At 35.4% G+C, this 26,457-nt stretch overlaps 3 protein-coding genes across 6 annotated transcripts in view; 2 read left to right on the forward strand and 1 right to left on the reverse strand.

Annotated features, from left to right (window-relative positions):
• Positions 1–26,457, forward strand: part of LOC118277085 (anillin) — a 72,305-nt gene that overhangs the window by 29,680 nt on the left and 16,168 nt on the right. For all 4 annotated transcript variants that reach the window (XM_035595749.2, XM_050696327.1, XM_035595750.2 and 1 more), the window contains exons 8-10: positions 19,085–19,332; positions 25,172–25,418; positions 25,766–25,958. In XM_035595749.2, coding sequence (XP_035451642.2) covers positions 19,085–19,332; positions 25,172–25,418; positions 25,766–25,958 — 688 coding nt within the window. The remainder of the gene's footprint in view (positions 1–19,084; positions 19,333–25,171; positions 25,419–25,765; positions 25,959–26,457) is intronic.
• LOC126911123 (uncharacterized) lies at positions 1,570–3,747 on the forward strand. The gene is made up of 7 exons (XM_050696340.1): positions 1,570–1,733; positions 2,282–2,467; positions 2,559–2,612; positions 2,691–2,765; positions 2,840–2,968; positions 3,044–3,110; positions 3,319–3,747. The coding sequence occupies exons 1-7, from the start codon at positions 1,614–1,616 to the stop codon at positions 3,639–3,641; spliced, it is 954 nt and encodes a 317-aa protein (XP_050552297.1). The 5' UTR covers positions 1,570–1,613; the 3' UTR covers positions 3,642–3,747.
• On the reverse strand, positions 3,815–5,955 carry LOC118267613 (putative nuclease HARBI1). Its single transcript, XM_035581689.2, has 6 exons — positions 5,652–5,955; positions 5,325–5,558; positions 5,047–5,243; positions 4,728–4,860; positions 4,501–4,642; positions 3,815–4,368 (listed from the first exon to the last, which is right to left on the reverse strand). Exons 2-6 carry the CDS (start codon positions 5,556–5,558, stop codon positions 3,956–3,958), a joined length of 1,119 nt encoding a protein of 372 aa, XP_035437582.2. The 5' UTR covers positions 5,652–5,955; the 3' UTR covers positions 3,815–3,955.

A 26,457-nucleotide genomic window follows, 5' to 3' on the forward strand; every position in this document is an offset into this window, starting at 1 on the left:
CCTGCACATTGATAGTATAGTCAATAAAGCGTTTCGGATGTATGGTTTCGTCATGAGATCGTCAAGGGACTTTGTGCGGCCCTCTACCTTTCTGATGTTATACAAGTGTCTGGTACGATCTCAGCTAGAATACGCCACTCCTATCTGGAATCCATACTACCTTAAATATAGAAACAATTTGGAAATGGTTCAGAAAAAGTTTCTACGTGGTATGAACTTCAAGTGTTACCATTCAAAGATTCCTTATACAGATTTACTGGAAAAGTATAAAATTCTAAGTCTTGAATCGAGACGCTTGCTTCTAGATGTAATGATGCTGCATGGTTTGTGCCACAATAGATTCGACTGTATCGATATTACAAATAAAATATGCCTTACTGTACCCAGAACCGTAATTCGGCGGGGGGCTCGCATGCCTCGTTTATTCCATTTGGACTCCTGTAAGACTAATGCCGGGGCACGTGTGCCTCTTCGTCGTCTTGTGGAAACCTATAACACGCACTTCATGGACATAGACATCTTTTCCCTTTATAATAATAAATTCAAAAATCTCGTTATTAATAAATTGACATTAAAATCTAAATTATAATTTCTAATCTTAAATTCTTTAATTCTAATAAATCAATAATTCTTAAAATTCCGTTATACATTTAATTGACTTATCTGTGGACAATAGTGTGGGTTATATGTTTACCTATTTATCTTTATTCTCTTTTTGTAATTAGTACCTTAGCATGTAACTGTTTTTTGTCCCTAATCAATAAAAAATAAAATAAAATAAAACATAAAACCGTTTCCCCAACAACCTTTAAATTCCTAACCCCCACAAGGCCAGCAACGCACTTGTAACGCCTCTGGTGTTTCGAGTGTCCATGGGCGGCGGCGATCGCTTATTATCAGCCATGCGATTCTCTAACAAACGTATCACAGATATTAATAAGGACGATATAGCGGAGGCTTCGTCGTTTATAACGCTTTTTAAAACAACATTGGTAAAAACGGTATTCACTAAGCTACCTAACTTCGTCGACGATCTGCCGAGCAACGATTATACGTACGATGTTAACAGTGTTGCTATGATTTATCTAAAGTATAATCGAGAAAATCTCGACTAACTTAATTTTAGGTTATTTCATCACTTTAAGTTGATATAAATACACAATACGTATCTACAAAACCTATTTTGTTTATTATGTAACGAAAATTTAATTAATTTCAATCATTTATGATTATAATTTAGTCAAATGTTTGCCTTTTTTTAACGGCAACATTCTGGGTATTTCAAATTTCAAAACAAACTAGGTACCTGCCACTTGAGTTCTTCACGTAAAGTTTTTTTATATATAAATACGAAATTTCAATGTTCTGAGTGTTTTTTTTAAGTGTGGCTAAGTGGATTTCAAACTCGTAAGTGGAATTCTCCACCCTTAGCAATGGCATTCTACTTGTTCTTTGTTTTAGTTTGGTTCAAAACCTTTCGAAAGTAAGTAAACATCTCACCTTTCTATTTATAAAATACAACAGTTTCTACTTTGAACTACTATCTGTGTAACCAAAATATTTATCAGCTAGAAAAACTAGTAAACTTTTTGGAAAGCAATCCATGGCTGGCTATGGGTCATGCTCGTACTGCGAATGCTCGCATTCGCAGTCGTCAGGCATGGTCCGAAATAACGACAGCTTTGAACAGTGAAGGTGGTGGGTGTACGAAAACATGGGAACAGTGGTGTAAGGTTGGTACCCAATTATAATAATATGATTATGTTATGTGTGTGTATATTGTTGCAATGAGTTAGTACTGTAGTAGTATAGACTACGTTAAAGTATCCTTTTACATTGACCCTGTGCACATTAATTATTAATGATAACAAACAAGTGCTGTAACTTAACACATTGACTGTCCCATCTATTTTGGATAATCTCGTTGGTGCGTCCAATGGAACTTAAAATATTCTACTGATTAAAAGTGTACAAAATTTCGATGGAAAGTCTTATTTTATCAAGTCTTTGTTCATACGTCCCTAGTAAATTCAAAGTTCTAGCTCACACGTCCAGCGCAGTAAAGGCAGTTCAGTTGCCACTGACTAATGCATTGCATATAATGCACGGACGTTACAGCCAGATCATGTCATGAATTACATGTAATGCACGGACAGTCAACGTGTTAAGGTTAGGTTTCAAATTGGGGTACATTATGGCATTAAAAATTGCAAACTGAGCAAACAAGTGTTCTATTTAAAAGATATCAATATTTTTAATAATATTCTTCCTTGTGTTTTAGTACTGGAAGGACAAAAAAGGAGCAGTGAAGAGGAAGACCAGCTTAATTGCAGCAGCAAGACGGCGGACTGGTGGTGGTATAGAGGATGTGCCAGAGCTCAGTGAAATTGAGTTAAAAATCCAAACAATCATGGGAGGAGAAAGTTTTGGTAGCGGAGATCAGAACTTAGCAATAAATCCCTTTGAGGTTTGTGATTATAAAGGCTATGTATGTTACATATTTTTTGATTTCTTTGAAAAGGACATAATACAATATTATACTTTATTATAATTTTTAGGAACAGCCGATAGATAGAGTTGTGGAAAGTGAAGAGTCTCCCAGCATTTTACTTGTAAGTATTTTTATCAGTTTAATGAGTTACTGGCTATCCTATTACAAATATGAGATTGTGTCAACATTTTATTTTCAGAATATTGACCTGCCAATTGAGCAACAGAATGCTGACCAAAGCAGATTATCTGAGCCAGGTTATGAAGTGCTATGGGTATAGGATTTGTTATTACTTTGTTTTTTAAATAATATTTTGAATAATTAACTTAACAAAACATTAAATTCCAGTCTAATCTTCCTGCCTTTGATGGGAATAGTGTGCAAGACAATCTGGCACCGATACCTTCAACCTCAGCATCCCAGCCAGTAATTGAACCAGCATCAGACGCTCATCGTTTAGAAGCTGAAGAAAACAGGGTATAGTTTTGGAAAATTATAATTTGAACTATTATACATAGAAACAAATCAATAACTTTCATATTATATTTTCAGGTTCTACCAACTGAGCCAACAAGACCTATGTTACAGCGAAATGATGTTTTGGAAAGAGGCAGTCAAAGTAAGTTGCATTCTGTAACCAAACATATATACATAATACTACCAACCCACCCCGGCTTCGCACGGGTGCAATGTTGATACTAAATACACTACAGAAACTGTGAATGTTGTATATAAAACATAACAGCCTGTTCTGGCTTATATAGGATAGAGACAAATAGGTTAATAAGATGACTGTAATAAGTACAATATTTCAATTTCAATTGCAGCTCCCAGTCAGCGTTTGCCTAGAGAGACCTTACATGGTCGCCGACGGACTCACCAACAGTCTCCGCGGCAATCTGCCGCGCGCCGGCGTCTATTAAGAAGGTCACCTCCCGCGCAACGCCGCTCTGAAATGGTTAGCATCACAGAGCGGTTCATTGCAATTGAAGAACGCCGAGCAGATGCAGAACTCTTGATTGCTCAATCGATCAATAAACAAGCACAGAACAGCCAAGCTACTGTTGAGGTTTTAGGTCAAGTCGGTCAAGCTATGGTTCAGGCGCTGGATAAATTAGGTAGCGCTCTTAGAGATTTAGCTAATAAATAAAATGTGTGTCAAAGGACTGATATATACATTATTAGTTATGATAAAATACACTATATTAAGATTGTTTTATTAATTAATTAATTGTAATAAAATTATTGTACCTCCACACTCTCCTATTTTGTTAGATTACTTATATTAATTTTTATCTTATATATTAAGTAAAACATTATAAAAAACCTTTAACTTGCTTTATTTTATGATAAATAATACATCAAATACTACTAAACATAGATATCTACTATAATTTTTAATAAACAAACTGTATCTTAATCTAATTTAGTAATATCTTAACTCTATTGTTAGTATTTTTAGTTTTATTGTTGCCTATTTTGCCCGCGCCACAGTCTATTAATTAGGCGACTTCTAGCAAGGCGTCCACTGTCTAAATCACTAATCGAGTTCTGGCTTCCTTGTTGTAATAACTGGAGAAAAGTATCTTCTTGTCTTTGTAGATAACTTGGTAATTCTACAGGAGGTACTCCAGCTCGATTACATATGTTGTGTAGTACACAACATGCTTTTATTATTTTCCCCACCATCTCAGGATCATAGTGCAGAACACGATGAACTAAAAGACACCTAAAGCGGCCTTTAAGTATGCCAATGGTTCGTTCTGCAGTATTTCTAGCACTTGCATGCAGGTTATTATACAATTCTTCCCTCGATCCAGGCTCAGGGTTACTGCAAGGGATCATCATGTATGGCCTGAGAGGAAAACCTGAGTCCCCTGAAATAAATTAAATAGGAATTTAATTTTACAATAATATTATTCGAATTTATCATTAATATTCAATTGCCTGTGGAAATAGGTGCAATTTATGGTGGTAAAAGTAAAGAAACATTTTCAAAGAATACACACCAAGCAGGTACACTGTTTCTCCTGTATTGTTCAGCTGCTCCAAATGCGTTTTTATATATGAATTATTAAATATAAAGCTGTCATGAGTTGCCCCTCCAAAAGTTACATCCACATGCATTATATTTAAGTCAGGATCATTTATCTGAAAAGGCAAAAAATTGTAGTTTGAAACAGATAGGTTCCTATTCCTACTACAACTCACATAAAGTAATGAATAAAAAACTTACAATTACAGCATTTCGAGCATGATACCCTTTTCTGCAGTAAAATCGTTCTTCATGTTCTTTGGGCCGCACCATTGATATCAAAGTACCATCAATACAACCAATGGTCCCAGGAATTTTGAACTTTTCATAAAATCTAAATAAAATATAGACATAGTAAGGGAAGGGAATACTACTACGGATTAATGTATTTAAGAATGTAACAAAAATATATAAACATATGATTTGATTCATGAAAGTATCATTCTTACTATACTACATACTTAAAAAAACTAACTAAAATATAAAACTTAAGAAATAGATACCTAGTACTCATACTTACTTTTGTTTAAGAATTTCCCTTTCACTTGCATTTCCAGGAAATCTTATGTACTTTTTAATAATAGCTGGCTGGTTGATGGCATCTACTACGGTTCTAATAGCCCTCGAGGCAGATGCTTGGGAGATATAGGTCCTTACATTTTCGCCTAGTATTTTTTGGTAACTCCCACTGGCAAAAAATGCGAGAGTACATAAAATCTGGAATGAAAGTAAGTTTTAGGCTATATTACTCTGTATGGTGATTTACTTGTTATAGGTATATTAATTTACTAGTAATACCTTATTTCGGTTGCTAATTCCTCCTCGACGTTTTGCCGGTGTTAAAAATGGGGAAATATCTTCTTCTAATTGTGCAATTAGTTCTTCACTCAACCTGAATATCTTGATATAGTTTATATCTGTTGCAAGAAGACCCATATTACGAATTGTGTACGCTTGACGTCTTTTTTCTAAATTATCTCGACGCTTAGCATTTTCCAATGAAAATGTTATACAGGATCCACGAACAGCCATCTAAAACATTAATTATAAACGTTTCGGGTATTAAAGTACAAAAAGCTAATAAATATTATGTATCCAATTTAAAAAATAACTTGTTTTACTTACATTTTAATCGTCTAGAAGCCTACAAACAAGCAAACAACCACAAAATACTAGCTTTTCGGTTTGACAGTTAAAATCGAAGACGAAGGTGTCATTTTCATCGAAGGCGAGGATGTTTTGAATTGCTGAATACCGTTTTTCATACATTTGGAAACATATATTAGTTCCATGTCGCGCCGTCTACATCTGCGAAGCGCTGCGATCGGGTAGTTATAACTATAGAATACCGTTTTTATTTCATCGAATATTTCACTGACGATTTTCTCGTTGTAAAGATGTTTTGCCTTAGAGAATCGCACTCCAGGTGATCCGTCTGCTCGTTTTAGTAAACGAGCAGACGGAACGAACTTTTTGAGCAGGTTTTTTTTATGGTATAAGGTAGTCCTTATACCATAAAAAACCTGTTAAATGGAGAAGTGAATTCGTTTCGCGTCTACCCTTAAAACAGCTGATCGTTATTTGATTAATAGATACAGAAATATAGTGTCTTTAGTGATACTATATTAACATACGCATACGGATTCTTTTATCCTTATTATTTTTACGAATCCGTATAATATAAGTAATAATATAAGTATTTTGCTCTAAAACATTTTGTCGTGCAAAATGGTTGAAACCTAAATAAGCCAAGTACAGTTAAAATGTCGCTATTACTTTGATTTGCGCGAAGGCTTGCCTTTGACCGCAAATTGCGTCATAACCGCATTCGTGGTTGAGGCAGGGCAACTCATTTCGCTGAAATGGTGACTTTGCCACAATGAATTTACTCAAATGTGGTTCGTATATTTTTATAGGTAAGGTTGATTAGGGATAAGCATTAAATTAAAAGTTATTTGGCAAATGAACACCATTGCCAGTAGTTTCAGTTTAGTTCGACTTTCCTGTGGATATTTCTCGTATTTGACAACACATAATGTACGTACTGTAATTTTTAATTCGTCAAAAAGATAATATAACCGAGTGAAGGAAACATATCAACGCATTAAAGTCGATGTTTACAATTTAAAAAGGAAATTAACGTTTAAAATCTCCGACCTACATAAGTATGTTGGTAAACTAACCTCTTTATGTACTTAAAGCCACAAAGTGGACATTAATAGGCCTTGTCGAACAATTCAAGCATTAACCTATTAAAATATAAGGTAACCTCGGTAACCTTACTTGATAAAGTTACCTTACATACACCATTTAAACAATATGTATGATGACATGATGTGATGTATTTATGATGACTGTGGTTAGAGTACTTTTTAATGGGTAAAATCATCCAATGACTTCTCCCGCCTTGGGTGAGGCGAGAGAGAGTATCAGACTCTTACTGACTAAAAACCACCCCGTTCCTACTCCTGCTTTGAGCTGGAGTCTCAGTAATCCGCTAGGTCGTCCGCAGTCCCAATATTATGAAAGTACTTAGGCTACGGTAACTTTATCATAAAGAAAGCTGAAAGTCTTTAATTGGTAACGACAGAAACCCCTCACTAAATCATGTATTTCATTAATATATTTACAACTTTATTACAAAAGTTTAAGAGTAATAATCTATTACAGAAATACACGATTAAACAACCGATTTTTAACCTTATCAATATCGTGACTATCGACCCAGACTGCCAATAAGCTTTATTGCTACCGATACACATATATAAAAAAACAACTACGTCGTATTATTGACTACTTACTTATGTACTTGCCTACCTACTCACCCGTAATGCTTCCTGTAATTTAATCCTTAAAAAAAACTGATATTTTCCTTGTACACACGTCATTGACTAGTGTTACGTGTTATATTGCTTTATTTAAACAGATATACATACATAAGTTAAACAGGTAAATTGTATTGTAATCTGTAATCGAGTTAGAGGATCCATTGAGCTCAAATTCCAATTAAGCCGGATTTTTCCTTATAGTTACGAATAAAAAGTAAAGCATGATTTGGTAATGAAACTTGCCTGCTTTAACTGACGTTATACGTAATAGGTAGTTTAATCATCATCATCAGCCAAGAGACGTCCACTGCTGAACAAAGGCCTCCCCTTAGTCCTCCACGTAAAACGACAAGCCGGCATCTGCATCCACTGGCTCCCCAGGTAGTTTATAAATGTACTTAAATTGTAGTGTACTATTGAGATTTAAATTATGGCCCCTTGAGTGCCCAAAGCCAGAAGAAAACTGTTGAAGGCAAATCTTGGTCAACGTTGGTCACCGGTGATCTACGCAGCGGTTAGTGTGTTTATTCACATTTATATAAAAACTAGCTTCTGCCAGCGGCTTCGCCCGCGTTTCTTTGAAATAAAAAAAGTATCCTATCACCCAAACCAGCTCATACCTTGTCTGTATACCAAATTTCATCAAAATCCGTTCAGTGGTTTCAGCGTGATTGACGGACAAATGTCTATTAGAGTGATGAGTTCTTTCACTTGAAGTTTGAAAAAATATATGTAATATTTTTCTCAGTACCAAAGAGTGAAGAACAAGTTAGGGATCGCACAAACAAATACATTAGTTGCATATTTCCCTCATGTTTATTTATACCTTTGTTTCGAATTTACATATACTTAGCAAGGTGAAGGAACTTCCTCACGCGTATCATCACAATAATATGTTATATACCTTCTAATTTTATTCTGCTAAAGAATATAATTTTTTATAGAGTACTTACACTTCTTTTTTGACCCTAATGTCGGAAATCCTTTTGGAGCCCTCTAGCCTGGGAAGAACGAAAGGGACTGTGACTCTTACTGACTAAAGCCCACCCCGGTGTCCCGCCTCATACGTGGGTACGAGGGTGCGGGAAAGCAAATTCTTCTTGTGGCCGCCTGCTTTACCAGGCCCCACCTCAAAATGCACAGAGAAGTGAGGTGTTTATCTCCTCCGTGTTAGGGCTCGGAGGCGCGCGTTGGCACAACACGCGCCCCCATCTCGGGTCCTTTAAAACGGGGTGACGGGAACTTCCCCAAGTCCACCGTCCCCAGACCCATTTAGGGGGTCCATGTCGACCGGTGTGCTACAATTTGATCACACCTACAAAGCAATTTCGATCTCAAATAACTCAATGTTCCCTTTGAAATACAGCCTGAATTCGCGTAATTTTTGCAACACACCTCTCGTTGCGTTAACCTATAAAAATCTTTTGAAGTCTAGTCGTAATACTTTAGTACCGGTAACATCCTGGTTCCGACAGTTGCATAATACTATGAATCGACAATAGTCATAGTCTATTGGGCTTGGGTTGCTGAACTAACGGTACTGAGAGGTAGAGGTAGGGCTGCCTGAAAAGTAAAGTATTTTATCATAAAAAGGCTGTTTTAAAAGGTTTAAAGTACTCAAACGTAAATGTGTTGCAATATCTGTGTTTAAAATTGTCGGCGTAATTTGAATGAGTGTTGTTTGTTTATCTGTCACACTTTTACGCCTAAATTACTGAGCTGATTTTGATAAAATGTGATGCAGAGGTTAATGCTCTTACCGTCGTACTCAGAGTTTTTTAATGGTTACTTAACCCAGTCCTTAGTAATTGTTTCCAGAACAAAATAGTTACTAAGGAATAGTTTAAGTAATCATTAAATGTCTTTGAGTGCGGCAGTTAGGGGTGGTCATTAAAAGCTTACATTTGTAACTCGCGTCAAACCATTACGAGGATCTTATTCCAGTAGGTGTTGTTTTAATTTAAGTTTGCAACTAAATAGTACCTACAGAGCTAAAATTTACGGAACAGTTGTGCTTAAGGAAACTATACAACAGCCAAAAGACTCAACAAAAACAGCTATCCTACATTTCAAAACAAACAACAACACAATTTACTACAAAACTTCACTTGCTTACAATAATTTCTAATGACAAATAGGTGGTAGACGTCCTACACATAAAGTAATACAAAACCAATATAAATTGACCGTCGAATGTCAAGAAAGGTCATACAAACCAGAGACCACGATAAACTGGTTATGTATAGGTGTACGTGTTTACGTCCTACACATAAAGTAATACAAAACCAATATAAATTGACCGTCGAATGTGAAGACAGGTCATACAAACCAGAGACCATCGTAAACTGGTTATGTATAGGTGTACGTGTATCAATAGTATAGTATACTCTGTTATTGACAATGTTCTGGCCACCGTTGGACGTTGGAAGTCGGCTTTGTCGTGTAACGGAACGAATTGTGCCATCTAGGGCTGGTAGCGTTCCTAAGTAAAGTGTTTTTTTTTTTGAGGGGGGAAAATCATCCAATGACTTCTCCCGCCTTGGGCAAGGCGAGAGGGAGTGTCAGACTCTTACTGACTAAAAACCACCCCGTTCCTTCTCCTGCTTTTCGACCCGGAGCTCCGGTAAACTTGCTAGGTAGTCCGCAGCTCCGGATCAGTAAGTAAAGTGGTAGGTAGTTAATCATTAGTTATTGCTTTCCGCAGTCGTAGGTTAGGTGTAAAGTTTAGTTTGTTTGGAGTTAACTGTTGACCCTTTCAAGGTGCTGTAGATAATTTGGAAAAAACTTAAGTTCATGTGTAATATAACTAACATTGGGTAGTTACTTTGAAAATGTAATTCGTTAGCGTCTTTTTTATGGAACATAATGTCAAAATACTCTAAGTCTGTCTATACAGTATACAGGTAAAAAAATCCTGTAGTGTTCTTAGTTCTGAGTCTCATTTGTTCATAAGTTTTATCAAGATCGGTTTAGCCGTTTATGAGTAAAAATGTAACAAATAAAATCACTTTCGCTATTAAAACGTTTGTTTGTGTTTTATGGCTACAATTTATTAAGAAGCTGATTTATTTTGGGAAATAACAAGAATGCTTTATTAACTCTGATGTCACATGAACTTGTTATTAATGTGCGTGATAATCTGAATTCTGTAACCTACTTTTATTATAAGAGATTAAAAAGTCATTAACCTCATCTGTTTATCGTGTGTCATCGATCTTAATGGCTATTAAACTCTGCTATGCCTAATTAATTTAAGATATGATCTTAATATTAACGCATTCAATAACTATTTTATAACGTCTTCTACTACTGAAATTAAGTACATATAGTAAGTTTCGTAGTAACTAGCTAATAACTTTAGTTTTTCTCTAATCATGTCATTTTTATTTAGTAATAGGAATCACAATTCCAGTCAGTCTGAGATTGAGTAGGATTTCTTAATCGAAAAATTAAATAAGACATTTTCAAAGTCACCAAACTTAAACAATTTTTCTATGATAAAACAATTGAGGAAAATCATCTTACATAAGTATCATTGGCAGCCCTGCCCGTAACACTTGAATGACCTCAGTCTGTAACGATCCGTCGATTCTGCCGGCGACAACCGAGAGAAAGTCGTGATGACGCGAAATGCTGTTCTTTCTGTTTATTTCTGATATAGTATGATTTTGAAGTAGCCTCTAGTCGTATTGAATCAAAAAGTATTGACTAGATATCCCCTATTGGGTGCTTTAAAGCGGTCATTGTTTTTCTGCAATATATGGCTGCAATAAAGCGCAGTCATATCGGCTGTATATGGCCTGTCAAATATGTTTGGATTGATAAATGGCCAGGATATAATTACAATGTTGTCTGGTTGGTAGTACTTATTTGCAACGTTGGCGGCAGCACCTTAATCTATATATTAATACGTGATGCAAAAACTTTGGACCGCTTTTTACGAAAATTGCGCGGACGTAGGAGCATAAAATTTGGTACACTTATAGTTTATGTGTAGGAGAAGTGCGGAACGCTAATATTTTTCAAAAATAATGCTTATAAAGTACATTAAATCAATAAATAAAACATTACACACACATGCATAGTATCTGATCGTATTTGACAAAACGTCAAAATCGATAGACATTGCGATGATATTGACGTCTCATATGAATAGAGTTTTATAAAAGAGTTTGTTTGAGTTTGAGTTAAATAAAAATTATCGACTCAGTGATCAACTGGGCGGCAATAAACTGGGCCACGTGGACCAGTTGTACAAAATTAATTATGCCTACTATTTTTGTGGCCAACTGGGCCGAACGCACTTTGGTCTCGCGGACAAGATTTTATTATTTAATTTGCTGTGGTTAAGTGGGCCGAAAGTATCCAATACAGGCAGATACAGAGTGTTTCAGTAATTTCAAATATTTACCTTGTGGGTACCATTTTGTTTTACTTATATACAGTATCTACAGCCGTTACGAAAGTAAAGTGCGCTTTCTTCCTTTGTCTTGTGCGTTTCTTTATATTTTGTTGTCGTTATATTTTGTTCTCTGCGGACCACCGGTTGGGAACCACTACCTTAAGCTATAACAGGTATAACGTTACGTATTATGAAACATCAATCTCTTTTAACTTCAAAAAAGACAATCGCCAACCGCTACCTCCTATCACAAACCACCGCAAATCAACGCACACCATCCAGCCTGAGGCAGAAATAAATTGATGATGCTGCGATGGACTACTGGCCAGTGCTTGTCCAGTAGTGTCGGCGCTGCGCCCGTCCCCGACCGTGGTGTCTGACACGTAGCCGCGCGACTAGTGAGTGTCTGCGAGGGTGCTGGCATGCGGTGCTACGAGGTAAGCTGCAGTGCTGGGCTGCTCGCTCCGCATCTACCTCAATATTCGCATCAACTACTGCTGCTCTGCGCCCTTTACTTTCGTAACGGCTGTAGATACTGTATATAAGTAAAACAAAATGGTACCCACAAGGTAAATATTTGAAATTACTGAAACACTCTGTATCTGCCTGTATTGGATACTTTCGGCCCACTTAACCACAGCAAATTAAATAATAAAATCTTGTCCGCGAGACCAAAGTGCGTTCGGCCCAGTTGGCCACAAAAATAGTAGGCATAATTAATTTTGTACAACTGGTCCACGTGGCCCAGTTTATTGCCGCCCAGTTGATCACTGAGTCAAATTATCCTTGAACGTATGTAAAGTGGTATTGTATATGGTTGAATTTCAACCACTAGGCGACCACTAGTGTTAGTAAAAGTTTAATATTTTTACCTAGATACTCCTAGTAATCACCATTACATAAATTAATACAGAACAGAAGTAAGTATACAATATTGTGATTCATCTAAAACACTTTAAACATTGTTGCTTCATAACAATTAGCTTCCGTATCTACCCATAATTCGCACATAACCGTAATAATTAAATAACAAACAAGTGCTTCGTCTTATCGGTGTATTTACCCAACCCAAAAAGTATAGGTAAGGTCACCAACATATTAACATTTTCTAAGACTATTTTCCGCCTATGACTCACTTCACAGAAATTAGAGATTTTCTCTCAAATACGTTCTGATTATGTATTGAGTATTGTGATAAATACAACTTTTGTGCGTCCCTGAAAAGTAACCTGCCAATAAGTAGTGAAAGAAAAATAAGTTTTAAATCGGCTCAGTACAAAATCTTTTTTTTAACCCAAGGTGGGAAATTCTCATGGAGCCCCGTCGTCTAGGGAAGACGAAAGGGACTGTCAGACTCTTACTGACTAAAACCCACCCTGGTTTCCCATCTCACACGTAGGTATGAGGGTGCGGGAAACGAAATTCGCTCATTGCAACACCTACTCCAATGTAAACAATCAAATCTTCCTCTTCATAAAACTAGTGTTGATGACGTATCGTAGGCTAATACAAAGCTAATATGTATAAAGTAACCTTGTCTGTTATTATGTCATCATTACGGATATAATCGGCGCCTTCCAACACACACGTATTACAACAAGTCGTTAAGATCCACTTTGGGCTGCTAACGGATTCTACGTCTTAAATGGTATGAGGAACAATGTTTTTAAAGATGCAGCCTATTTGTGCATGCAAAAATCGGTGATAAAGACATGTTATGAAGAATTTGGTGTTATGAGACACCCTAAGCTTTCATAGGACTGACTCATTTTATTGCAAAGGCGTCAACGTATTTGTGTTCTGGTGTTGCGGTTGTCCAAATGGTGGCAGATCGTTGACCATCAGATGACCGCTTACTCATATGCCTCATAAAAAGGGTATTTTCCCTTGATATTCTTTTAGACTTAAGCTCAAAACAACGCTTGCGTTGTGTAAATGATGTTATCGGAGGCCCAATGACGGGGAGTCAATCGTTCCGTTCATAAAAGTTCCCAATCTTCCCAATCTGCGATTCCCCAACAACCCTTAAATTCCTAACCCCCAAAAGGCCGACAACGCATTTGTAACATTTCTACTGTTTCTAGTGTCCATGGGTGGCGGCGATTGCTTATCATCAGGTGATCCGTTTGCTTGTTGACCGACACATGCCATAGAAAAAAATATACAAATATGGCCACCCAAACTATACCCAAATAAGGAGCTGCATTGCTGCATATGGCTTTAACCATAGCAACAAAGATAAAGTTCATATGAATTCGCCATATGACACCTTATTGGCGATTTATTATGTAACAGCCTACCTGACGCTTGATATCGACTAACTGACTTCCGTGTAGCCCAAAAATGTAATTATCAATTAAGCCCTGTTTTACAACGTCTGAAACAGAGATCGCTAAACAATATGCCAAGCTTGTCAATTAAAGCAATGCCCCTCAAGTCTTAATCAAAATGGAGAGGGATCCAAAAATTAAAAGATATCTTATACAAAATCCAGTACCCATCTTGCTCTGTCTTCCCACAGCAACAATTTTCCAAAACTTTCCCTACTTCAAATACAGTAATTTTGGTGTGTCTTACGTGAGATATATGTCAATGATATGTTTACATACGTGTGCCATACAATTTGAACTCATTAGAGGTCACAAAATTATATGCTATTACCAAAACTGCTACCGTTATTACTGGGGCCATTACGAAATCACGGCACAGTGGTATTCTGAAAATTTGACCCGAATTACGAAAAAAAATACAGATTAAAATCACAATAAAAATCCTTAAAGACGAGGAAAACAAAACTTTTGGAAGTCTTCAATCGATCTTTAAAGAAGTAAAAAGTTTGTGACGGATTTTATGCCAATATTTAAACAGTACAACATCCTTTTTTGTCGAGTAGTTCGGGAGTTATGCGCGAACATACATTTCGGTGAATCATTTTTATTTATACTTAAAATATGACTTCAATCTTCAAATAGCTCAACTTTAAATGACTTGCAGTTTTATACACGAGTAGTGTGTGGCTGATTAAATCAAAAGACGTTGTTGAATATATCTATGGTTAAGTATAAGCTCAGCTTAAACCGTACAGGGTAAAAGAACTCTTTAAAACAGTTTTTGCTCGGCATTGAAAGCAGGTTCAAGACCGGTTATGGTATACTTTAGAAGTCTTAATACACAATGTAAGTCCTAACGTGCTAACGTCCCGGGTTCAAGCACAAAAGTATGCTAAAATAATAATACTTACGTATTTAAATAACTTTTGTAATGTTTCTGGGAAGTTTCAAAGCGATACTTTCCATGTGTTAGTCATGCTTGCACGTTTTATTTTGTGTCCTGTATCCTTAGTACAAGTTTGCTTTACGTTTAAAGTAATCGAAACGAGAGCACATTCAGCTCTCTGATTGGTTGATTTATTTCTGCTGGCCAATCAAAGCGACGAACGCGCTCTCGTTTCTATTACTTTTAACGTAAAGCAAACTCATATTAATGGTACTGTTTGAGGTTATTCAGTTCTTCTGCCAGGGTCGACACCTAAACGCTTGTCCTAGTTCCGTAAATGCTAAATCATATTTAAATATTTATACATTCAAATTACCAATTTTATTATCATTTAACTACACAGTCGTAAAGGTTTTTACATTTTCTAAAAGAAATATGCACATAAAATTCAGTTCCAAATAACTTTCTTCGTTATATCAGAATAATATCCCGAATGAATGTCGAAAGTGACATGGTATTGCCGAAATAAGTGATGCGACATCACCAAATGGCCGGTTGACAAGGTTAGCAGGCAGACGCTGCCAACCTTGACTCCGTAGATCATTTACAGGAAAAGAGGCCCTTTATGACCGCAGGCAACTTTGTACTTTTATTTTTATGAGCACTTTAAAATGCAAGGTGTTTCTTATGTGTTGTAAGAAGTGAATGTAATAAACCATAATTTAACATAAAAACAGTTTTATTGTTTACTTAGCACAATCAAATTACATTGTAAACTTAACTAAAGATAGTAACACGCTAACAGACTTCCCAAAGACTTTAACAATCCACTATCACGTAACAGTAGTTCACTATTGAACAAAATAATGTCGATGCGACGCAGTGACGCGTGTAAATGCGACAAAAGGTTCTAAACGATAAAAGGTTGGGTGCCACTGCGGTGAGCGTGGGACTGTGGGATTCGGAAGCGCACATCACTAGTTCAGAGTAGTGGTGGACCAACGGTTGGTGATCCGCGACCACTCCGTGCGCGCGCGCAGTATCGAGCTTAGAAATTAATATTAAGTTGGTTTTGAACGATAACAGTGCTGCGTGATTGTGAGTTTTGTGAATTTTCGTGTTAAAGACGACTTCATTGGATTTTTGTGTTGAAAATTGCCAATTGATAGTGTTTTGATTGATTTGTTTGGGAAATATTTTATAAGGTAATTTTTATTATTTACATTTCTTAAATGAATAAAATTGGGTAGTTGCCTCAGTCAAAAAAAAAATATTATTTCGACTTTTCAATATAATAAAATGACACTTTAATTCATAGATTTGATGATCTATAATATTCGAATTTATCTACTTATTATTTTAGAAATAAGTGCTGTTTGACGTAAAAATCGAATGACGTCATAACGCACTATTTCATACAAAATTGATAGAAAATATACTTACGTTATTAACGTTTCGAAAAAAGCAATGAAATTTACTAGTAAAAAATTTACCTATTGCTAATAAAATTATACATAGCCTTTACTTAATTAATTTCGTTTGATTCTTATTACTTGAAACTATAATATTTCTCTTAAAATCATAAACTTCAATCAAATCTTGTCGAATATAATGTGTTTTTGTTAAATGTTTGAGTCAACAATGCGGTGATCATTACTGCGGTTTCCGCCATTATAATAATTTTAAGATAAATGCCTTGCGGCGATTGTTCTGTAATACTCACCACGTTTTCTTGACCCCAATGGGTTTTATCTTCAAAATTATATGTTTTTCTTATGATCTATGTATGTATGAAGCCTAATAAGATGTGTATGTTGTAACTTATGAATTAGGTACAAAGTTTCAATAAATACAGATATTTTCTATTTTTGAAATAGATATTTTTAGCTAAAAATGAAAGTACTCATATAATTGAAATGGCTTTTGAAATTGAACCTAGTTGTATGAATTGAACCTAGTCTTAGTACCTATATTACACGATTATATTTATTTTTGTAAGCACTACATACTAATATGTTTCTATTTCTCAGACGTAAGTTGAAAATAGACTTTTCTTACTCAAAGTACATTATCCAATGTAAACAAATCAATCAATAATGGTTATATAACAAGAAAATATTAATTTATGTCAATTATTATGTATCGTGCTTCCTATAAACCCCAACCAGGTAATATCCCTTAGAAAGCCATTAACTCGAGGAAATATTAAAATGCGAACATTAAGTTTACAAGTAAAACTTCATATTACAACCAGTTTTGCTATAACATCCGGAGAAAATTATATAAAAATCGGAAATTACTCATTTTCCCTCTCAGTAGTAGTAAGATTAGTAAATAAATACCTATACGGTGTAGGTTTTAGCGGTCATTATAATTGACACAACATCACCATTTACTATCAGGCTTTTGCCATACATGCCATGCTAAACAGGGATAGGTATCTTTAATATTATGCTAAACATGGATAGATTTATTTAATATCAAGTTAAAGGTGTCCACGAATCGGCAACGTTAAAATTCACACATTCTGTTAAATAACGCTAGGCAACCTATAGGTACTGTTCAGCTCAATAAGGCCTATGCCTTACTGAGCTCGATCTTCACGTAACACATCACACTTTATATTCACTTCGGACAATAATATGAATATTTTAATTGTATTTGTATTTAAAAACCCCTCGTTATTTCTTCCCTACATACTCCTTCTAATAAGTAATAGTGTAACCTCTAAATTCTATCGATTATATCAACTAACAATGCATAAAATTAAATAAGTTATCATGTTATACATTGCAATAGTTTTTGCTGCTTCAGTTTATAATAGAAAGGTCAATGGACCTGAGCTTGGTAAAAAATCTACTAGTTAGCTATATTGAATTATAGGCTTGCTTTATTGGTCTTTAGTTATTGTGTAATAATATGTTAGAAAAGAATTAAAGGGGATATACTTTACAGTGCAACCCTCAGAAATTATTTTTGAAAAATAAAGTGCGTCTCGTTATGAAAAAAAACTCCCTCTTGTTTTCGTTTAATTCCTTCAACCAGAAGCAATGAAAGTTATTCACGCCTACTGTTTGCGTTAAATTCATTAATAGTAGTATGTTTTGAAATCATGATAAAATACTTTTTCACACAAACGAAACCAATCAGATTTGAGGCTCAACAAATTTAAAAACTAGCATTATTAAGAATGTTCTTCAACTGTTAAATTGGAAACTAGAACACCCTAATTTACTTTGAAAGCCCAACAATATAAATATTGCTAAATATCTACGTTCGTAATTCACAATCATACGCAACAGAAACTTTGTTAAACAATAAATAGAAAACCAATTGAGTTAACATTTTAACAATCAGTTTACTTGTCAATCGGTTTACTTGACCCGTATCCAACAGATGTTTAACCAAGGTTTACCTCGTTAACCTGAACAATTAACTGAGACAGTTAACTATAAAGTTACGGTTTTATTTTCACTATAAAACTGTGAATCCATTTTGTAAATTGAGATCGGATGGAGCGTGGAAAAGTAACCACTTTTACGGATTATGTTTACTGACTTAGGTACCGTTTCTTGTTGGAAAAAATATTTATTATGCATTAAAATCGTCTAGTATCTAACCTATAGGCAGTTTATAAACGTACTATTTACTACATACTTACTACTAAGATTATTTAGACACCACTGACAAACGGTGAAGGAAAACATCGTGAATAAACCTGGGCTTATAATTTCTAATTATAAGTTTGAAATCGCCAACCCGCATTGAGCAAGCATGGTGATTAATGCTCAAACCTTCTCCGTGTGAGAAGAGGCCTCTGGTCAGCAGTGGCCACTTATAAATAGGCTGATGATAATGATAACTATATACTAAGCAAAATCGTATAACATCAATAAATTCCATTAAAATATTCTCGTTAACAAAATCTTTGACTTATCGATCACGAAGCGTAAAACCGAACGTGATTTATCAAATTTTTTACTACTACAACAACACAATACACATTGTACTAACAGAACTTGGTAAAAAACCTTCATTGTTGGCAGTCGACACTATATCGATACATACCAAGCGACCTCGAATTTTCACTATAAACATTTTTTTTTTTTCAGCTGACAAGAAGCCATTGGCTCAGAAGAATACCTCTAAGACTCCATCTCTGGCTAGTTCCAGAAGTAACTCCAAAGACGATAACTCAGACGATAATATAAGCCAGAGCTCTGTGGGAGGTGGTATCAAGGATAAGCTTGCAGCCCTGTTCAATAAGGAGCAGACGATCAGTGAATCCACTATTGCTAACAAATTTAAACAAGAGAGGGAGAAAGAAATGGAGATGCTACAGAACAGATTTAATTATAAGGTGAGAGAGGTATTTTTGTTTTTATCTCTGTTTTTTTATAAGCCTTTTTAGGTTGTCTATGTTGGGAATGTGTGTTAGAGTGTAAATCATTATTCTTATTTATTTATTAACTGTTACGCCACCAATGACTTTCCCTGTTTTCCTGCTTTTCTCTTACTTTACCTCATGGAGCCCAAGACCTTTCTATCGAACAAAACCGTGGAAATCGGTTCGTGCGTTCAGTTATAACGTTAGGAAAACCCGATTTATTTTTATTATTTATTTATTTACTGTTTATGCACCTACACTCATACAACATAAAGGACAACACATAGGTATATACCATTAAGGTACTATAGGTGACACATATTCCTATTGGATTTTTTCCTGTGAATTTGTGGCAGGAAAAGTAAAATTGTAACATTCAACAGTCCATGTTACTGGTAGATATCACAGTATACAGCTTGTTCTTGATTCTTGAGTTAAGGTCTAGTTTTCATTTTTTGCTGTCAATCTTAACTGACGTCATCGTTATCTTTTCCCAAAAATGGAGTCGAACTTTGCTTTACAAGTTTCCCCGGTTAATTATTATAAGATATGTAATGTTAATGTCTTTCCCTTCTGTTATGCTACTATATCGTCAAAAATGTTTTAACTCTACTACTGAGTGATCTTTACATTCGTCAACTTACCGACGTTCCTATTCAAAACTATCCACTAAAATTTTAACTGAAATTCCTTTACGGTAGACATCGTCTCCTCGCTCCAACTCCTAACTTATTACTCCTGAGTTATTCCCGTCCGGAGGGCAACAAACTAGTGCTATTTATTTCCTCCTGCTTTACTCGGAAAGGAAATTAAGAACTGTACTCTTACAACTTGTGTGAATACTTTTAATGGAGGACAGAAATATGTTATTGCTATTTTATATTAATGGCATTAGTATGGGAAGCGTGTAGGGCTATAAAAGGCTCTTAATTAACTAATAAATGCCTATAAACATAAATTAATAATGCTATAACCTAAATGGAATAGGTCATAGCACTCATAGCATAATAAAACTTAAGTATGTAAAAAATAATATAGTGAAGTTTATGTCAAAATTATACGTAGATATAATCAAACTCAAGTAAACCAAGCTGTTAATTAGATTTTCAAAAATGTTTCATTTTCGCTTCTTCATTACTGAAAGCCGTGTTTCTATAGGGACTCCCTCTCTAAGGTCTTTTACCACAGCCCTCCATGAATCATGTCTTCGGCATGTTTAAGAGCGATATTAATGGAAAGACCCGTAAGGTTCCCTTTAAAAACCCGAAAATAACCAAAAAACCGCCTCAACAAACAGTCTGTCGTAACCGTAACATCAACAAAGTAACGAAAGTCTACACTAAGCACAATACGACGATAATTGACGGCTCCATACATTGTGTACACGCCCTAAACCTTAAAAGAACCATATAACCATTGCGAAATACCACGCAACATGTACTAATGACTCGTGCATGTACTAAGTAAAGCTTTAGGCTTCGAAGGCTGAGAAAAAAGAAATCGATTTATGTGTTAAACGTGCTAGGAATTTTCGCCTTTATACCCTTTGTGTTAAGAGTTGCTCTCCCAAGGTATGTGCTGATTGGCTAGCAATTAACATGTTAGTTTGTTTGGTAAAGCCTTATTGCATATTCAACGTACAATATGAGAGTATTATGCAGTTTGTCTTGCGTTGAATAGTAGGTTTTTGTTGTTTTAAACACTTAGTTCTATGGAATGTTAGCGAGAATGCCCTTTCATAGTCAAATACTGATTGGTTTAACAGAATATGTATGAATTTCTGCATTTTAATAAATGCCAGATACAGCTATATTAGGAAGTTATTTGACTACTATACTCTCATCATGATTACAGCTCAAAATTTTACGAAGTACTTCAATTTAAAAATAATTTTAAATGTGGGAGAGCCATGCTTCGGCACGTATGGGCCGGCTCGTATGGGCCGGCTCGACAACAATGATACCACGGCCTCACAGAAAACAGTCGTGGAACAACGCTGTGTTTCGTTGTGTGAGTGAGGTTACTGGAGCCCCAATTACCTCCCTTCCCAATTTTCTCAAACCCTAATTCCCCAACAGCCCTGAAATTCTTAACCCCCAAAAGGCCGGCAACTCACTTGTAATGCCTCTGGTGTTTCGGGTGTCCATAAGCGGCGGCGATTGCATACCATCAGGTGATCCGTCTGCTCGTTTACCGGCTTATACCATAAAAAAACGAACTCTTGGTATCAGCGTTTTCACAGGTGCCACTAACGTCCTACTTAGGAAACTTGTTCACCTTACCGAGTCAATAAAACGTGATGTTTCTATCTCTACCGTAAAAGGACACTAGATAATTGAATATACGAGCATTAGACACACGACGTGATCTATCGTATCAACTTGAGGCGTATTTCTTAGATTAACCCTTCTGTAGCTGAGGATTTATTAACATACATAATTACCTAACATTGTAGGAAGTATTGGATTAATGAAGAATTATCATCTCTTTTGTTGGTCGAGAAACATTTCGTACGCTTTTTTCTTTTTTATGGTATAAGGCGGTAAACGAGTAGACGGATCACCTGATGGTAAGCAATCGCCGCCGCCCATGGACATCAGAAACACCAGAGGCGTTGTTTCGTCGATTTTATGTGAGATCATGGTATCACTTCAGCCGAGCCGGCCCATTCGTGCCGAAGCATAACTCTCCCACATTAAAAAGAATGAAGTTTATTCTATACACATTAATCAAATCTTCTACAGACTATGAAATAGGTCTATTAGATTTGACATAGAGACCTATATCCGCTCGAAGATAATATTTTCGATGTAAAATTTTCGACAAATAACGTAAGATACAACTGCTACCGTTTTAAGCTCTTCTGGATTAAAGCCAAATTGGCAACGTCCATATTCAGGCCATATTTCGGACCAAAACTTTTTACGCTTTTTGCCTTACCAGCATCGTTGGCAAGCGTCCTATAAAAATCGGGAACTACCCTTTTAAAATGCATAGATGCATTCTCGTAGACAGATAGGCGACATACTAAAAAAAAAATCTCACAATGATATTTTATAATCTTGAGTTGAATTTCAATTAGATATGTTGATGCTTTTTTGTTTATGCAAATTGTAAACTGTGTGGCATTTGAACCTTTACTTACTATAAGATAAGGTTTAAAATAAATCTAAGCTTCTAGGGTAGGTTTATGTGCAAGAATTCGATACGTTCGTGTCCTGTGGTCTCCGAAAACCTCCCAAGAAGGGTGTAATGTCATAAAAGACTTCATCCGGGGTAGCAACTCATTGACTGTGTTTCTACCGCCAAATCCCATTGATTTGTTCCCGTGAGAACGTGTCTGTTCATTAGGAAGTTCCTTTTGAAGTCTCTCTAACTGCCGCACTCACAGACATTTAATGATTACTTAAACTATTGCTTAGTAACGATTTTGTATCGAAAACAACTGCAAAGGACTGGTTTAACTAATCATTAAATGACTGTGAGTGCGATACGGTAAGAGGTGGGACATTTGGTTTTGTTCTGTCTACCATTGATTGGTTATGTCCTTAGATAGTCACTTTAATGAACTGTTAATTTTAAATCCTTTGTAGATTCTAAGTGTCTATTAAATATTTTCGTGTTAGGTGGCTAATAAAGATGTTCTAATTCTTCTTTGTGAAGATCGTCAGCTGATTTTAATCTATTATATAAAAATAAGTCGGGTTTTCCTTCCTGACGCTATAACTCCAGAACGCACGAACCGATTTCCACTGTTTTACATTCATTCGAAAGGTCTCGGGCTTCGTGAGGTTTATAGCAAAGAAAATTCAGGAAAAAAAAACAGGGAAGATCAATGGTGGCGAAACGGAGTTCGCCGGGTTAGCTAGTTCGTTGTAGTTTTATTAGTCATGTGGATACATTGTTCTAGGGAGTTGGTTAATTAGAAGAATCGTTCTTATGGATCTGGTATGAGGAGTAGGAACGGGGTGGGTTTTAGTTAGTAAGAGTCTGACACTCCCACTCGTTGCTCAAGGCGAGAGAAGTCATTTCATAAAACAAAGGATATTGTAAATAACAAAGAAAAGCTTTATAAATATAACTAAATACCTCTAATAGCTACTTCTACCTATCCTTTTGAGAGCCTTAATGTTAGTAACGTTACACTTTTTTCTCTCTTTCTACACTGTCACAAAAGACTATTTGTTTTCAAAACAATACATACAAAAGGTATACAAAATTACTCCTCATTTAGTTTGTCGTCTTGTAATAATACATTTGTCGTGACTCCATTTAGTTTTGCAAATATTATTTTTACAGTTTGTTAGTACAGTCACAAGCAGATCAACCTCTTCCTTTCTGTCAAATGCTGTTATTCGATTTCCAACTTTATCGTTTTAATGTAGAGTTGAAAATCCAATGAAACAATCAACAGATTGGAGTTTGTTGATCTGCTGGCGTGTGTACAAACAACTTCATCAAGCTACCCCTAACATTAGATATCTTTAATGCATTTTGGACTTTATTACAAACATTCTTAAGCTCAAATTGGAATAGTAAAGAATAGGCGATGTGAATCATCTTGCTAGGTAATTGTCGAAACAGTTGGGTGGTTTGTGGGAGCCATTTCGACATTTCCGCACCTCAGTTCGAAACCTTGGTTGAGTAATGTGGCGTCATACATTTTTTAGTAAAATTATGTTATTCGAGTTGTCGATTTTATGTACTTAATGGAATTTATTATTTCTACTCTTGTAAGGTTTTAGTGGATCAAACATTCTTAGTTGAATGAATGAATTCCGTGATTATTGCTAACATCAATAGGAAAATTATTAATTCACATTTCTGGTGATATTACTATTTTATGTACCTAATTATAGTACATACATACATAACTTCACGCCTATCTCCCATGGGGGTAGGCAGAGACAATAGAACGCCAATTGCTACGATTCTTACACACCTCTTTCGCTTCATCAACAGTCATCAGTCTTTTCATGTACCTACTTAAGTACCTATATATAAAACAAATTTGTTATGGAACTTGAACCAAATAACCCATCAAAAATAAAATTAGATTTGATGGTAAACACACAATACTAAACCAACTCATTTATGAAGTAAATTGTCATTTTAAACTATAAAGTAAATTGCTGATATATTTCCCAATAAATGTAAATATATTTCTGCATGTAATAAATCCAGTTCCTACGTAATTGGATATGCGACTTACGACATACATTCAATAATGACGTGTATGTTTATGTCATCAACTAAATTCATTAGGTTTTCCTGTAGTGGAAAACTTTAAATCGATTAAGTATTTATTATACAAATTGGACATTAAATTATGTGTTAGTTAACCTAGATTTAGGGACCCCAATCTGATATTTATTTTGTATTCTCGAGTCATTTAATGGTTATCTTAACCCAGTAAATTTCAGCAATTGTTTGGGAACAAAATCGTTCTCTTTTAAGTAATCATTAAATGACTCTGAGTGCGGCAGCTATAAAATAATACATATCTCTCACTCATTCTCATTAGTAACTGATAGTAATTAAAGGATTAAAGGATAATACCGACTAAACAGTCCGTATTATACTTCAGTAACATTTCTTAACCACGAAAACAATGAATACTGTCAGATTTTAATTGAATCATCAACAAAAGCTCCTTAAATGGACTACAAAATGAGTGCACGTTAAGTGGATAAAGTATCAGTATTCAGACCTTTCTAAATAGGCAATCAAAGGCTTAACTTAGAATCTACAGTGAAATTAGAATTCTCAATATCTATGAAATTCTACTAACCAACAATTCTCTAAATTCCAGCCAAAGCAAGAAAAAGAAGACACTCCAAATGACTCTGACGATGACACGAGTGAACACGATCCATCAGAGAAAGCTCCTCTCATGGGCAGCACTGTCAGCCTCTCTCAGAACAACAAGAAACCAGAAATCATTTCCAACCTTCCTAAAGTTATCTTTGACGAGAAAAAGTCCGAAGGTTTGAATGATAAGGAGAAAGAGGTTGAGAAGGAAGACAGAGTTATTGGATCACAACCCGTTAAAAGACGAAGTGAGTATGGTCATATATATTTATTCATTTAGGTATTTCAAACAACATGCATAATTTTACAACTTAAGCACACATTATACAGTTAAAGTGATATAAAAGTATAATAACTTTAAGTACTTAAAACTAATTCAATACATATTTCATACTTATTTGATTACTCTACTTCTACCAGCGAAAATTCAATTACAGACTCAATCAGAATTACTACCTAAATAAAAATAATTTTATCTGTTTGCAGGATATGCCTTAAAAACTAGACTCTGTTATGATGTCTAATATTATTGAATGAATATCTTCGTCTTCCATGAAAACTGACCTTGCTATATTTTATTACCAACTTGTTGCAGGTTCCCAAGACTCGCCAGTAGTCCTATCAGTTATAGACGATGTAAAGAGAATTAAAGTAAACAACAACAAGAAGGACCCACAAACTAACGGAGCGGTGTTACAGCAACCAGCCAGCCTGTACCCACATCTATCAGACATTGAAACTGACACATCTCATAATCACGACGAATACTCCGACTGCGGAGGATCAAGGTGTGGACACTACACTCTCGAGTGCATCTTCTTCTTCCTATGTATTTAAAAAACTTAACGAAAGTTGCTCGGAGTTAAAATCTAGATGGCGTTGTACTCAATTGCGAGTTTCCAAGATGGCGGTGTTGCAGCAACAGTTGTGATTTAAAGTACATTTTTGTATGTTCCTATTTAGTTAGGATGTTATTGTTTGGTTTATTATTTTAATTAATTATTAAACCTAAACAAGAGTACTTAGACGTATTTCGAAAGCTTGAAATAGTCTTATGACGTTCGATGTTGCTGCAACAAATAATTAGACTTTGATAACGTATCGATAGTATAGATATTTATTAATATTCCTATTTATTACGTGTTTCTAGTGCTAGACTGGTTGCCTAGCTAGTTTTAGACTAGGTTTTAACCTAGATTAACTTGACATTGACTACACTACTTATACTAGGTAGATAACTATGTGGGCATACAATATACAAGCATTAAAATACAACTAGATATGCCC

The sequence above is a fragment of the Spodoptera frugiperda genome, chromosome 10 (genome assembly GCF_023101765.2).
Source record: "Spodoptera frugiperda isolate SF20-4 chromosome 10, AGI-APGP_CSIRO_Sfru_2.0, whole genome shotgun sequence".
In the NCBI taxonomy this organism is placed as follows: domain Eukaryota; kingdom Metazoa; phylum Arthropoda; class Insecta; order Lepidoptera; family Noctuidae; genus Spodoptera; species Spodoptera frugiperda.

Coding starts and splice junctions, on each gene's coding strand:
- LOC126911123 (XM_050696340.1), top strand. CDS start 1,614: ATGGGTCATGCTCGTACTGCGAATGCTCGCATTCGCAGTCGTCAGGCA. Junction 2,613..2,690: donor AGTCTCCCAGCATTTTACTT/GTAAGTATTTTT, acceptor TTTTATTTTCAG/AATATTGACCTGCCAATTGA. Junction 3,111..3,318: donor TTTGGAAAGAGGCAGTCAAA/GTAAGTTGCATT, acceptor TTTCAATTGCAG/CTCCCAGTCAGCGTTTGCCT.
- LOC118267613 (XM_035581689.2), bottom strand. CDS start 5,558: ATGGCTGTTCGTGGATCCTGTATAACATTTTCATTGGAAAATGCTAAG. Junction 4,861..5,046: donor AGGGAAATTCTTAAACAAAA/GTAAGTATGAGT, acceptor TATTTTATTTAG/ATTTTATGAAAAGTTCAAAA. Junction 4,643..4,727: donor ATGCTCGAAATGCTGTAATT/GTAAGTTTTTTA, acceptor TTGCCTTTTCAG/ATAAATGATCCTGACTTAAA.